Source organism: Vitis riparia, chromosome 12 (genome assembly GCF_004353265.1).
Source record: "Vitis riparia cultivar Riparia Gloire de Montpellier isolate 1030 chromosome 12, EGFV_Vit.rip_1.0, whole genome shotgun sequence".
Taxonomy (NCBI): Eukaryota; Viridiplantae; Streptophyta; class Magnoliopsida; order Vitales; family Vitaceae; genus Vitis; species Vitis riparia.
Genome location: NC_048442.1, coordinates 8,017,264 through 8,033,847, shown reverse-complemented (window position 1 = coordinate 8,033,847; position 16,584 = coordinate 8,017,264). Strand labels below are relative to the sequence as shown.

General features: G+C 33.8%; 1 protein-coding gene across 1 annotated transcript; it reads right to left on the bottom strand.

Annotated features, from left to right (window-relative positions):
- Positions 1–894: 894 nt before the first annotated feature.
- On the bottom strand, positions 895–10,767 carry LOC117926942. The gene is made up of 5 exons (XM_034846278.1): positions 9,626–10,767; positions 8,578–9,356; positions 8,392–8,481; positions 1,904–2,785; positions 895–1,711 (listed from the first exon to the last, which is right to left on the bottom strand). The coding sequence occupies exons 1-5, from the start codon at positions 9,732–9,734 to the stop codon at positions 1,574–1,576; spliced, it is 1,998 nt and encodes a 665-aa protein (XP_034702169.1). The 5' UTR covers positions 9,735–10,767; the 3' UTR covers positions 895–1,573.
- Positions 10,768–16,584: the final 5,817 nt, after the last annotated feature.

Genomic DNA, 16,584 nt, shown 5'->3' with positions numbered 1-16,584 from the left:
AACTCTTTTCTAAATCCAATAAAAGTTTTTATACATATTTAACTAATTTTATTCAAATAACTTATGACTTAAGAAAATTAAATAAAATATTATTTTTTGTCAAAGTTTAATTTTGACTTGCACAAAAATTTCTTTTATATTTAATAAAACTTTTATAATACCAACCAATAATATATTTTAAAAACGTTATGTTGGCTTCCAACAAACTATCATGAATGAGAACTTAATTTATGTTCTCTCTTTTTTCAAAAATGATTTTTCACTTCAAAATTATGAAACTATCTTGAGCAAGACCTTAATTTGTGTTTTTACTGTTTTTTTTTTTTTAAATGATTTTTTACTTTTGAAATTATATTTTTGTTCTTATATGTTGTTAACAATTTTTTTGTTGTCTAACATAATTTGTTCTTAAATAATTTTTTAGATGTTAGGTGTTATGTGAAATCATTTTTATTTTAATTTAATTAATAATTGTAACTAAAGTTAAAGTCATAATTCTAAAAAAAAAATGGTTTTAATATCTTAAATAAAAATATGTAGTTTTCATTTAAAAAAAAAAGTTTATGAAAATAAATAAAATATAAAATAAAAATTATTGTGAATCCAAAAATCAAAACATGACAAGTCACAGCCTTATCAAACAGTGGAACAAATCTTGTGCATGAAAAAGCTTTTGTAGTTTGTAAATGAAAAGCATGAGAAAAAAAAAAAGTGAATTGTTGGAATATTAACCCAAGTACTAACATGTGTATCATAGATGGCTGGCTATTTATGGGAGGCTGGCAGACAGGCACACTTTGAAAGTTGAAACAACAGCAAAAGCACCATGGTTATGTTCACAGAGTCACTACATTGTATATGGAGTAACCCTGGGAAAAAGAAAACTGAGAATTGGTCCCCAAAATACAAGAGATGATCCCATTTGAGTAGGGTCATGGCCCATGGGGAATTGTCAACAATGACTGAGCTTTTTGCTTTTCCCCTTTGATTTCCATTGCTCTGTATGCAAACAAGAATGGGACATGGTAATTCAAACCATCAAACAAACAAACAAACCAAAGTAGAAGATAACCAAAAGGAAATAAATTTCTTGCTTCTTTTTCTTTTTTTAAATGAACTAAAAGAAACCATAATCTATTTGTTGAATTGACCCCCTCTCAGAAAAACCCCGGAAAAAAGAAAAAAAAAAAAAAAACCCATGATTTCCAGCACTATGAAATTTTCCCTCAGTATCTTCTTACATTGCATTGCAGGCCAAATTAAAATCTATTCCTACTTTTTCTCTCTAAACCTCAGAAAATTTTCCCAAGTCAAAAGCTGGCAAAAGCAAACCATAAGTCTTTCCAGGAACCGGATCACCTGTAACTTATTGCTATTCACTTCCGGCAAACTGCAAGAGCAGACACATCCCATCCTTCTTTTTCTTCATTCAACACCCCCCCAAACTTGGCTCCTTCAATTTCCATCTCAATATCAATCAAAAAACCCAAAAACGAAAAGGGAAAAAGGGAAAAGGAAAACACCTCTGCCATTAAATTAAGAACCTCTCAAGTCAGGTAAGGGGTTTAGCGAATCAAGATTTCAACTCGGAGTCAGATGAGCTCAATCCAGACACGGCACCAGCAACACTACCCATTTGTGAGTCGAGCAGTGGAGATATCTTAGGCAGCATCCTTTGCAAAAGGTTGGAGGATGGCTTCAGTTTCATGCACTGCACAAGAAAGCATGCATAAATAAGGTTATGGAATAATCCTTTATTCATTAAAGAAACAAGGGGATTTATGATGAAGCATCAAACCAAGTTACTAAGATATGTATGGTCAGGAACTCAATCATCTCAGCTTCGTAACAAATTTTCATTAAACTATACAGAATGGAGTGACTGGGTCACACGAGTGATTACCTCCTTGTAGAAAGCATTAATCTCCTCCTCTGTAAGGCCTTCATCTTCTCCATTTTCCTCCCATCCAAGTGAACGCAAAAATGCTGCCTCTTCTTCATCGGGATAAAGAACTTCATCAGGGCTTGAATGCTTCTCGCCATTGTCTAGAAATTTCTGAGATACATCACAGGCATCACCATTGCCATCGTGAACCTCATCACCCTGATCTCTCTGAGATACATCGCAGGCATCACCATTGACATTGTCAATCTCGTCATCCCGATCATTCTGAGATACACCACAGGCTTCATTATTGCCATTTTCAGTCTTGTCACCCCTGTTCTCATTTGACCAGTCCAAACCAGAATTATCAGAGGAAAGGATATCTCTGCCCTTAGGAGTAACAGGGGCAGTGACAACTTCTGTTATCAATTCATCAGACTTCTCTGATACTGGTGATGACACAGCAGGGCCAGATTCAGGAACAGCAGAAGGGGGGTTTGTAGAAGATTTCTTCCTCATGAGATTGAAGAAATCATTCCGGCTCTGAGCTTGAGAAGTGGGTCTCTTCTCAACACTAGTGAGAACAACAGATGGCCTACGCTCAGCACTAGCAAGGGTTGGATTGTTCCTTGGACTCCTCAAAGAAGCAGATCCAGCAGCTGATGGAGTGACAGCAAGGGGGCTATTTGCTACTCTGCTGCCCATTGTAGGGCTCAAGCTATCCTTTGCAGTTGGTGAGACACCATTCCTCTCTCGGGATGGTTTCAGAACATGAAGCTTCCCTACATTAGATGTCTTTGTAACATCAGATCTTGCAGGGCCCCCACGTTGGGAGTGATTAACAAGGTGTAAAGGCTGTAGTCCAATCTTTGATTTTGGTTTATCTGAAGGACTTGGCACCTGACAGAATTAAACAATAATGAGACACAATTACTTGAATTTATCAAAGTTACATGGATCAAAAGAATCAGCTAAACAGTAGTAATGGACTTAAGAAAGAAAATCCTAACCGATAAAAGAAAATGAAACAAAAAAAGAAAAGAAATTTAATTCATTGGTGCTTTTAAGGCAAGTTTGCACTTTAAGTACTTGGAAAAATGAGAAACAGCATACAGAAGATGGGAATGCTTAGAAGATACCCATGGTTGAAAAGAGAAGAGGGGGCTACATTTTCCTAACAGCAGGGATCATTTTCCATGATAAACTGCATAATATATCTCAAAATTTGGGAAGGATGAAAGCATATAACATACTTCATGATATATCTTCATGCTGTCAAAAGTGCCTAGTTGGGCAAACAAAAAAATTAGGGAGAATCATGCCAAGAATTGAAGATAAAGGTTTTGCAAAATAGGAGTTTTGCTTCACAAATAGGCCAAACACAGCTTCAAACTAAAATTATAACAAAGGAGTTGTTGGTCTGCAAAATCTATTTTATCCTTTGTCTACATCAAATCACCAGCCCACCATAATGTAGACTAAAAAACCTAGGCCATAACCCCTAACCCTGGCTGTGAACAATGGGAGCATTAGAATATAGGTCGTAACGTGACAGTGATTGATGGCAGCAATGGGAGGTTTGTGTGGAGGGTTGATCACCAACATGAGATGACAGAAAATGGAAACCAAGGTGGAACAGTCATCAGCAACAACGAGGCATGTGGGGCAATTGACAGTGATGGTGGACCTAGATGGCCTTATCAGCACTAGCAAGCCATTTAGTGAAAGCTGCTGGTGGCATTGGAGGTGGGTTGGAAGAAAAATAAAGAGATAATTTGATAACTGATTAGGAGGGAAGGAGAGGAGGGAAAGGGAAGAGACAGGGGTAGAGAGAAGAAAAAGGTAGGGTTATGATTGTGTTTTTGAGACAAAGAAGGCAGATTTGGCATTGAACGAAAATTGCACAATTAAAACTCCCTTTCAGCAATTATTTCTTGTTTGTAGGTGTGTTTGGGCCATTAGTGAATAGGAAAGCCCTATTTTGCAAAGCCTTTTTCTTCAACCGGCCTAAGTATATTGATCATGAACAATTACCTACGACTGATTAGCTAGACATTTCTGAGATTTATAGCCCATATATGAGTCCTGCCCTACAAGACTGGTACTCAGAGTAGTAACAGTGAGTGCTGGGCAAAGCAATTATTCCTTCAAGGCTGTGGTCACAGCATGGATCAAGAAAGCAATACAGATAACCATTTCCATTGCTTATAGCACTAAAGATGGTATTAAGCTTACAAAAACACGTCCAACAATATAAACAATGATGGGAGTCAAAGTGAGGACTATGGTGGCACTGGCAGAGATGGATATTGTCAGGTCACCTGAAGAGACAAACATGAGATGATGCCCATGAAATGCGCAGAAGGGATGGGGTTCGACCATCCCACACAAAACAAGTTCTGAAGCAAAAAGTGAGAGTTATAAGGATTACACATCACTGCAGGGGTACAAGATGGCTGACTTATGCAAAATTTGACACACCTTTTGGGGCATGGAGGCTAGATGACTCCCTTACATTTTAATGAGGCAATGGGATTAAAAATACCATGCAACCCATGGAGCTTTCTCTAAAGGAGACATCTCATTACCTGATATGTTTTGGACATGGATGCTCATAAAATATGGCTGGGCCCTCAAGGTTACAGGTGCAAAGCATCGCTGAGCTAGGCAGATGTTAACTTCACATAACTCCAAGATTGTATAACATGCTAAGAAGGAAATTTTCATTTTATGTTATGACATATGGGCAAAGAAGCCATGACCATGAGTTGGTAGAGCAAGGTAATAATGTTTGATAGCTTTTAGCAACGCAATATATTTCCCATCATTTCACAGCTGCAAGATTTCATATTCTCTCTATATTTAAAACCTTAACTGATAGGAATTTTAAAAGAAATGACAAAACAATACTGGAAAGTTAAATGGCAATGCAAAACAATATGAATGAAAATCAACGAGCATAAAATAATTGTCACATGCATTCAATACAATTTTTGTTCATAAGTCAATAATGGATTTTTTTTAACCTAGTTCACAATTTTTGGTAACTTCTAACAACATAACACATTTCCCACTGTCTTTTTTGATCGACAAGCACACTTCCCATTCCTTCAGAAAATGCAATATGCCATATGAAGCAAGCATGATGACTAAAAAATCAACAGGAATCAAAGAATCATATAAAATTGGGGGCTGTTTACAACCATATTTAGGTGCTAAAATGTACAGTAATCCCACACATCTAATGATCCAATGTGATTTTTTGGCCAAAACTAACTCAACAACAGGTTTCTACCTTATTGTGATATTTGGAAACTTTCAACAACATCACATCTTTCTCACTATCACAAAGGTGATATTTATAGTTAAAACCTTATCTAAAAGGAAGTTAAAAGGAACAATAATATCTGGAACATTAAAAGTCAAAACTATAAAGAAAAAACTACCACGAATTAAAGAAATGAGGACATTAATTATCAGTTTGACAACAAATGGAGACCACAGTGGACCTATGCTAAGAAGATCATAAGTCAACAATGAAATGACATTATATCGGCACATATCAATGAATACGATAAGGTTTATGGCCACAAGACTGTTGAGGATAGGCCAAGATCTCATCTACAAAAGACCAGGCCACTAAGCAGAATAAAACACTCTCAAGGGGAATGAAGTTGACCCCTAATATATTAACACGGAGGTCTCCCCTTTAGATAAGAGACAGGTCAGAATATTCTGCATCAAGTGACTATTAACTTTGAAGACGCATTCCTTTCAACCTAACCCAGCCAATAATAACAGAAGAACCTCCTTCAACAGGGAAATGAGAGAGCCAATTTGGTTGCTTCTCAAAGACATTCCAACAAGGCCAGCATCTCAGCTTTAATACAATATCCTCTTCAAACTGGTTTCAAAACACCTAAAATTATATTATTTCATATTCCATAAAATGGGCTCCAAGTCCCACTTTTTTCCCAAATTCCTAGTGAGTAATCATTAACATTTGTTTCATTTTGTTTACTCAATGAGATCTATTAATGCAACAAACCCTGAAAGTAATGTTAAAGACAACAATCACAATCCAATCAACTAGGATAGAGAAAGGAGGAAAACCTAACATCTTTGCTACTGAAACTCAAAGAGAAGCCAGGAAAAAAAGCTATCTTATAATTCATCCTGGGAGTACATATCCCTGCAAAACCTTGGTGTTTCTCCCAAGTTAGATAACCCTATACATAGCAAGATTGCAATTTTTGACAAGAGCCTGCTTCTCTCTCCAGAAACCAACCTCAAAAAAAAACAATTTCCTCAAGGGAAACGGAAGCACAATTGAACGAACTCTTGCTAATGGAGAAAGTCCACACCATAGAGTATAGCCATAATGCAATAAATGAATGGATAATGCACTCTCCCTTTTTTATACATAACAAACTTAACTGGGAAAATTGCTTTTCTTAGGCTTCCTCACTTGGATACCCTAATTAGCATTGGCACTTTTTAAGCCACTAAACAAGAAAATACTTTGGCACACCACACACCTATTATAGATCTCAAGATAAATCAACCACTAAATTCAACTTCTAGTGCCTCTCATCCTGACATGTATCAGGCACATGGATACCAGAAAAAACAAATGAGAAAGGAAGAAAGTTTATCAAATTTTCTCATCATAAAGAGCAACAATTAATTGAATCATGGATCAAAAGTATGTGAAAGCTGTGGCATCCTTCAAGATAAGACGATCAAAGAGTCAATTGAGAACCAAAAAGAAAAGAAAATAAAATCAAAAGACATCCAAAACCCAAGCGCAAAACCAGAAACACAAGACTCAGGGAAGCATACACTCCCACAGAAACCTCTAGCAATGAGGGACCTTGATTGGCCAACCTCTTCACTGACTGGTGGACCAAACAAGGGATCTACTAAAAAAGTAAAAAATAAAAATAATAAAGCAGGCTGAGTCTAAAGAAAGTTTGAAGAAGGTTCATCGATTTCCCAATCATTTAAGTTCTCAATAAATGAAATTAACAAGTAGATCCAGAATATCTAATTGAACAAACAGTGATGGAAGGATCACTGCAAAAGATCAAAGAAGATTCATCAATTTCCCAATCATTTGAGTCTCTCAAGAAATGAAATTCCAACAAAGGGATGTAGAATATCTATTTGAACAACCAGTGATGGAAGCACTATTGCAAACCAAGCCTCCCTTGCTCTCTCCTGGCAGATCTAGAAAATCTCAAAAAGATGAAGAGAGTGGACTTTGTGAGGCTGATATCCCCTCCATATATCATCCCAAAATTAAATTTAAATCCATTTCCAACAATAATTGAAACATGAGCAGCACGCACTCTGAAGAAGGATCAAAGGAGTTTCATTGATTTCCCAATCATTCAGGTTTCTTGAGAAATGAAATTCCAACGAATAGATCTTGAATATCTAATCAAACAGCCACTGTTGGAATGGTGCTTAAAAAATGTACTTTTACTGACCACGAGAAAATACATAGGAAAAAAATTTTACGAAGTTTTTAGGGTTTCAACTCAAAATCATATCTCCAGGCCAAAAAGGATCAGAATCCACAACCACAATTATAAAAGATTACAACCCAGTGGCAAGGAACTATGAGACCCCAAATCTGTGACCAAGGGAGGAAGGTGTAAGTAAGTATAATTAGTTGAATAGGAAAAAAAACAAAGAAAAAGGTTGATCTAAAGAACATATGATAAAATTCACAAATGATTAAGAGATTAATTCTCCACATGATTCAATCATTTATTACAGTAATAAAACTTTAAGGCACACACAACTGAATACATCAATACTAAACTCAGATCCACGTGGCAAAGAAGCTAAACATAATGTTGAGCATCAATAATTAAAAGGGACCCGAGCAACTGGGATATAGGTTTAATTATCAATAAATTAAAAGCCTAGTAACATAACCATATAAGCTTTATATTTACACGTCACTCTTTTGGCTCCTCTTTTTAATATATTTTCTTCTTTATCTATCAAAAAAATAAATAAATAACCATATAAGCTTTATGCACCTTATAAACATTCATCCCTCTCATAATAATTGTTGGGTGCACTCATAACATAGAGTTGAAGTAACATTAGATTCTTATTTCCAACATCAATAAGACAAAAACATGTTCAAATTGAACCAACTAGGCTAATTCAAGTCTTCAAATTCAACAAAGATATAGAACTTAACAACTAAAAACCTTGCGTACATGCAACCAAAACAAAGAATATATAATTGAATTACTGGTCATGAAATTATTGACCACCGATTCACACAAAACAGGCCTAAACAATTCCACGACAAGGTAAGCCACTTTACATCCACCAAGTATAGATTCCCCATTGACATTTGTTCACTATAGATATCAAACAAAAACTTGCTAAAATAGGCCAAACAGAAGACCTACGTCATGTATTATGGTAATAACAACCTCCACAAAATTATCCTCCAAAAGAAGGAAAGCACAGGCTCTTACCAGGGTTTTAGGCATGGATGGTGTCATGGGAATTAATTGCCTAGATTGTTTAATAGCCAACTCTTCAAGCCTTTGAGTTCCAACAGATAACTTCAATAGGAAAAAAAATTGAACCATATAAGGGTGAGAATATTTCAAATACACGTCAAAAAAATAAAAAGAATAATAACAGAGCAGCAAAGTTACCTGGGGAGTTGCATTAGCACGTGCCCGAGCAGGGCCCTGAACTAGTGTTTCTGCCATATTAAGGCCACTTGTGGTGCTTGGAGCCACGGAAACTGAACTTGCAGACACAGATTGTTGAACAGATGAGACACCTGTGGTATTGCTTCCAATTATCACAGGCACCTCTGCCAGGGCTGATGTCCATCCATCACCACCAATCACCACTGTATTACCAATTGGCAAACTTTGGATCGCAGAAGTCAAGCCAGGAGATGTGACTCTTCCTATATCAGGAGCTCCTTGTTTATCTTCAGCTCCAAGTGAGGGGAAATTCCTTTCAAATGCAGCCTTTTGCACACTGCTAGTGACAATGCCACTAGCAAGTTGACCGTCACCATTGCTATGGATGGTTTTGTTGACGGTGCTCACGTCAGCTGCAACTTTTCTGGGCCACATATCACCCCGTTTCCCAGTAATCATTGACTGTGAACGCCTCAACATATCTCTCTCAAGCCTACCTGGCAAAATGTTTCCTAAAGGATCAGAATAATCACGATGCCTGTGATCACTCAAGACTGACTTGTCTTTATCACGATAGTCATGAATGTCCTTCTCCCACTCCCTCTCACGGTTAGTTCTACCAAAACTACTGAAAGACCTTGGGTGACCAGAACCATTACTGCTAGAACTCCTGCGGAAATAGGAGGAGGTTGTTCGCTCCAAATTGGATGAACGTCCGGTATCATGATCATTACTGTTCACCATCAACTTCCTTGCAGGTTTCAGGGCAGCACCATCATCTATAGAAATAGACATATGATAAGATTCCTTATTTAAACTGAAACAAGAAAGCTAAAAACATATCCATTAGGTTGCCAGGAACATATGGGAAAAGGAAAGAAATTAAATTTTGGATCCCAAACAGCACTAAGCCATTTAACTTACTCAAGTTGAACTTCCATTATAAAACCAATATAAATTAAGAAATTCAAATTTTCAATGTTTTCTTTAATTTTCCTGGCAACCAAACAGTGTCAGTTTCACTACATACCAAGACATTCTGGATTACCTGATTGCAAAAGAGATGGTGCAAAATGGTGGTTTGTACTGCCACCACCTGTCACACTTCCACTGCTTTTCAACCATTCAGGAACTAATGCCGGCTCAGTTTTGTCCATAGCTATTACCGAACATGATCAAATAAAAGATGAACGAAAAACAGGTCCTAATTCTTCTTTCTCAGTCTCAGCTACTCAATTCCCCACCAAAATTGTTATACTCCTCACAAAATTAGCCCAATGTACCAAAATTTAGCTTTCCCGCAATACCAAAATCTCCCTTGAATAAAACCCAAGCCACAATTATTGTCAATCAAAATTCCCAAACCCTAATTTTCAAAAACCCACCTTCCAAAAAATAATCCAGACTATCCTGTACACTATAATTAGGGCTTGCCCTCTCTGTACACTATATATATATGTACTATCAAGGCACCAAACAGTGTCCCAAGAGCCACACCAATACCAACAATCAACCCAAACAGACTCTTGATCAAAAGGGGTACTATTCAAAAGGGCTTTTGCCAACAAGGACCTCAGTATTTCAACAAGAAGAAACCGACAAGACCCTCATCACTGCAAACAACTCGAATCAAAAACTGAATTTCCGAAAACAAAACCTATCCCCGGAGGAAAGCAAAACAGTTCATGGCGGAAAATTCAAACCCATTGCCCAAAATGCGGAGAAATCTCAAACCCTAGAATCGCATAGCATCAAAAAACCTAGGGTTCGAACAGAGCGCAGATACGAAAAACGGTGTAACTGACCAATGAAAGCGCAGGATTAATGAATGAAGGAAGAGAGATCAAACCCTAATCGCCCCTGTTGTTGCGAATGGTAGAGCAGTGCGATTCCCCCAATAGAAACGGGAAGAGTAGAGAGAGAAGGCCAAGAGTTTCAATTTGCTGCGCGTCTTTAGAGCGAGAAAAGAGAGTATATATGTGAGACTGTATTGGCAGTTTAGAGAGAGGTGTTTAATATATAGAGATATCTATATCTATATATAATTATAGAGAGAGAAACACCGGGAAGGGACTTTGCTTTGATTGCGCCGTGTAGTGTAGAGAGGTATAGGGAGATTTGATTTAATATGAAAAACACAGAGAGAGAGGAGGCGTTTGTGCTTGTGCTTTGTGTTTATGAATGAGTCTTTTCTCTCCTGTTTGGCTCCTTGGAAACATACACTATGGAAAAACCTATATCCTTATTCTTCCTTTAAAACTTGATTTTCTTTTCTTTTCTTTTCTTTTCTTTATGCAACACCATCCATACCCTTTTGTCTAGGAAAAAACTAGCAACAAAAAATTTATTACTTTCGTTTTAGAAAAAAAAACTATGTGATAAAGTTCCCTAATCCTCTATCAAAATTTAGGATTTTAAAATTGAAATGATAATTGCATGCTTCTCAAATAGAGTTCGTGAATAGGGCATGTTTGGTGGTGGGAAATAATATCTTTATTTTAGAGCTTCTTCTTTTTCATCCATCAATGTTATTTTTAAAATTACAAATAGATTGATAACTTTTTTCTTTCTTTCTTTCTTTCTTTTTTGTTAAAAAATTTAGTTTGTTTGTTTTTTCCTCCTTTTCTTTTTTCATCTTTGTCATTTTTTGAAATTTGTTTTGCACATTCGATTCGCATGCATGTATTGTTAAAATTGTTAAAATTAAGCATATTATATATATATATATATATATATATATATATATATATACATAGTTATAAACCATATTATAAATTATAGATAATTGAAAATTGAAATTACCTGAAATACCTGACGATAAATTAAACAAAATTTAAAATTACATCACCAAACTTGTTTTTTAATGTTATTTTAATATGATTTGCTTTTTCACTATCGAACAAACTTGGATTTTTAAGTTTAATTTTATTCCTATTTGTCAGTATTACCGTACATTACTTCCTTAAAAATATGATGCAAACATGTGTTATTATATGCACTTGATTCGTTAAAAAAAAAAAAAAAAAAAAAGATTTTTTTAAAATATGAGGCAAACATGTGTCTTTATATGCACTTGACTTTTGTGACTTTTAAGATTTTAAGTCTAAATGTATCATTTTTGCTAATGTGCTCTTTCATCTACTTAATGCATGAAAATTGAGTTTTTGCAACCTCAATAAAAGTAGTGGCAAAGCCAGAAACGGAGTCTAAGGACATAAATAGAAGAAATATTTGTGGGGGAAGAAGTGAATAGATTGTTGTATTTAGTTTAATGAAAAGCTTGTTTTTCCTTTGTACATGAGGTAAAATGATCTATCCCACTATTTGATTTAATTTTCTACGACAGGGGCATGTGCCCCTCTTAGGCCAAAGCTAAATTAATCAAAAAAGAATTTGAAGTCTATTTAACTATTTTCAAATTCTAGATGGTTTAGGTTCTGTTGGTTTTTTTTTTCTTTTTATAAATCTTTTCCATTTACAAATATATGTATTGCATGCATGGTTACGTTAAAATTAAGCATCTTTTATATATATTATAACCAAAAATTGCAAATTACCTAAAACATCAACTGATAGACTAACTTTTTTTATTGCATATGTAACTAGCATTACCATCTCTCTATATATCAAATTTATGTATGCGTTTATATCATAATTAAACATGTTATATATGTTCTTGGTAAACATAGATAACATTGAAAATTACAAATTACTTGAAAATAGTTATCAATATATAAATTTTTTTGATTATATTTCTTAATTTAGAACTAAGACATCCTTCTTTGAGTACTAGGTCAAATTTCGAGTTTAAAAATTCCTCAATTTTTAAAATAAATTCTTCCTTTTCCTACCCTACACCACCTTTATTTCCCCTCTTTTGTCACTTTAATAATCCTTCGCAATATAATATCTCATTTTACATTTTGTTTTCTCTAATATATAATATCTCATTTTACTAATAAGAGCTTCTTTCACTACAAGGAAAAAAAATATATGGTGACATTTATAATGAGTCACCATAAACATAGGGTGTCACTACAACATAGCGTCACCTTCTCCACTGACACCATAGAGGGTACCAATTCGTGACGTATTTGGAAGTGACACCAAAGTAGATAAATGGTGACCCATTCGGAAGTGACACCATATATTTCTAGTGATGATAAGGTGTCGCATTAAATGCATCATCTTTGAGTTATGATGTCATATTAAATGCATCACCTTTGAGTAATGGTGTCACATCATTGTAAATTATTGTGGAAGATATGATTGCTTTTAGTTATAGATTTTTGTAATGCTTATGAATTAATAAGTAAGATTAACCTGTTTATATTTTGTCCATAAATATAACAATCAGATTATATTTAACTCATTTTTCTGTAATGTTTCTGGAATAACTCATAACACATTTATCATCTAATAATATCTGTATATCAAATGTTCACAAAAAGATAGTACATCCAACATATCAAACCCATCAAAACTAAAAAAAAAAAAGAGTGAATACATACCAAAACATAATTTAGAAATGTTAAAGATCCCAAGATTCATGTATACCTCCATTTCATAAGCATAAAACCGACTAACTATAAAATGACATAAAAGTCCCAACTAAAAATCTAAATTTCTCAGTACTAATTAAAGTAATTAACATTTATGTCCTACAACGTATGACATAAGAGTTGCATTTAAAAACCCAAAATCTTGTTGCCTTCTTCTTTCTTTTTATTCTCCATTGCACCATCCCAAAAGTGTATACCTGCATTTCATAGTTTAATGAGTTTTATAGATTTTTATTGAAGAAAATAAACATGGATCGATGTTATCATAAATGAACAAATCTAAGAACTATTTTTTTTCTTTTTTTTTCAAATAGAAACATTATTCAAAGAACCTATGGAAAAATTCATGTCGTAGCTAAAGGACTCACCATGCATGGTGATCATGATGCATCAACATGATTCATGATTAGTTGTAGCACAAAAGTAGCCCATTCTCCTCTAATTTCATCGAATTCTACTTGAGAATATGTTTTTTTATCACCAAACTGAAATCAAGTAAGAAAATAACATTAAAATGCATAACATTTGGAAGCCTAAAACTATGTACAATTCATTAAATTTGTAATACCTTTGAAGCAATAATTGTAGGATAAAAAATGATCTCTTTTATGAATCTCATAACAAAGTAGCCACATTCGAATCCTCCTTCTTGTCTTGGACACTAATCGATCAATTATAAAATAACATTAGTACTCATATATATAAATGGTGCAAATGCATAACCTAATGTGTAAAGAAAATTTTTTGGATGTCACCTGCACTAGTTGCCAAGATGGCTCCCTCTTGGATGTTTTCTTTGCAGATATTCGAAGAGCCCTATGTAAATAATTTCAATGGGTACATTTTTAAAATAGGTAAATGTTATATGTTTTAATATATGTAAATAATAAAAAAATGTGTTTGAGGTGAATGTATTTTTTTTATTTAAAAATAATACTATGAGAAATAATAGGAAGAACTTACATGTTTACGATATCCTTTAAGTCCTCACATGGTTTGTGATGCATAGGGTCAAGATAGTGGACTATCATTTTCCTTGGCTCAATCACTACCAAGACCCAATGAAAGCTAAAACATTAAAAACAAAAGTAGCATCTAATTAGAAATATAAATCAATCATAAAACTTCAAATTAAAGTATAATATTTGTCACTTACTCGGGGTTGTAGGGTATGAAAACATATTTAGCATCTTGGCACTCCATTAAGCGTTTTGACAACATTTGTGCTCTTTTCTCTGTTTGAGGAGTACTAAGGCCTGCTCGTGATGTTCGTGTCTACCCAGGCTGAATTAAACTTTCCCACAATGTCACATGTAGTTCGTGAGACTTCACATTGATGAGTCACATGGTATTGTTGGTTGCCTGGACAAAATCGTTCATGTACTTGTTTTATCCACCTAGAATGTCTCTGAATGTTTTCTAGTTTTAGCAATATCTTGTTATTATTTCATTTTTGATATCAGTCTTACATCTGAAGGGCCAAAAGAACTCCTAGTGGACATTTTAAATGATGCTATAAAGTACACCATGACATAGAAAGCTATAATGGTACCATCAATTCTTATAATGTGCTACTTTCAGGTTAATCACCTTTTCTTATCAGATCAAGTAATTTGAAGGAGAAAGATTGTACCTGTGGTTTTCTTGCAAGTTATGTAGTTGTTGCCTTAAAATTGCTGCTTCTCTCTGCCAAAACTAGCATAGAAGTGCAATGGCATGTATTAAGGTTTGGAAATATATAAGATACTTGCTACCACTATGACTAAATAGAAAAATAAATACTTTTTAAGTTCCAACCTCCATGAATTTGACATTATAGAAATAAGATAAATTCTGAATCTACATCTTTTTTTATGTAATTCTGTTATCCCTTTTGATCAACAGAAAAAAAGAAGGGAAAATGATAAGCTTCCAAAACTTAATTAATGTGAGGACAACCTGATATGATAAAGTTAGTATATTGAAACCACTTAAAGAAATGAGCCAAGCTACTAAAGTATTTGTTTTGCAGTCCAGGGCTTTTGTACTAATAAAAATATATATGTTTTTTTTTATGTGAATTTTTTGGTAATTACATTTCAAATTCCTTTTGTCAATATTCTTTAAAGGTGTTTGTTGATTATAAAATTTTAATATGATCAATCAGTAGTGCAAGTTTTTGGATTTTATTTATGCATAATGGAAACTTGGCATAACAAAAACCATGTTGTGTTATAAACTGATCAGTAGGCGGCTTATGTTTTTGCCAGGATTCACAGGTGAAGGAACATGCATCATGCATATAAAGTCATTTCATGTCAATATGTAAATGTGGAAGACAATGTGGTTGGGCTTGGTTTTCATATGCAACATCTAATTCCCATATTGCAATCTGCATAAACAACATAATACAAACTTTTGATGGTTTACCAGTGACTTTTCTCTTATTTCATTGTTATGACTAACACATCCTAAAATAATGGTTATACTTTTAAAATAATAATCTCTAGGGAATTTTAGTTTCACTAGAATAAAAATAAATTATTCCATAATTAAAAACAATTATTTATCCTAATTTTTTAATAAGACTGAACCTAAATTTAATTTCATATTAATATAAATTAAATTAATAAAATAGAAAACAATACAAATTCTTTAATTCAAAATAGTTTTTTGTTTTTTATTTTTAAAATTTATTTTTTTTAAACATCTTATTAAACCCTCTTGTTTTAAAAAAATTCTAATAAAATTATTATTTTTTTTCCATCTTAAAATTTGAAAAAAAAAACACCGTCAAGGCTTATATTTTCTCAAATATATTAAAATAACTTTCTTATAAATAAAATAGTATCGTTGTGGTAAATCTTGAATTAAATAAAGGCAAATATGGTCCGTTTCATCATTCCTTTTTTTTAATATGTCATATAGGTATACAAAGAATTTTATTTCGAATTTCCTATTTGGTTAATTTTATGTCTAATTAGGATAATATTTTTTTAAAAAAAAACCTTGAGATTATTATTTTAAAAGTATCTCTTTGTTTTCCAAGTTTTAGTCTTTTGCAGTTCCCTTAATATATTAGAATTTTATGTTTATAATGGTTATAATATGTCTTGTTGGATGGTCCTATAGAGCAGGTTTTTAGAGTGTGCGGCGGTGCTAATTTAAATTTTCTATGCATGAAACTGAATATTAAGATGATTTTTCCTGGACATTGGAAGAGTCTCAACTTCATAATCTGTTATGCTTTCATACAGTTTCAACTTTCTATTCTGTGATGCTTAAGCATAGTCATTAGGAGAAACTTATCTTTTCTCTCGGTGCTCTTCTTTATTTTAAACTTTGAAAGTTCATTTTCTTGACTTTTTCTTTTTTATTTTTGATAGGCTAAATAAATGCTACGACCTGCTTCTAGTTGTTAGTCAGTGCAGTATAAAAATGACACAATACAACAGCTAGAGAGAGC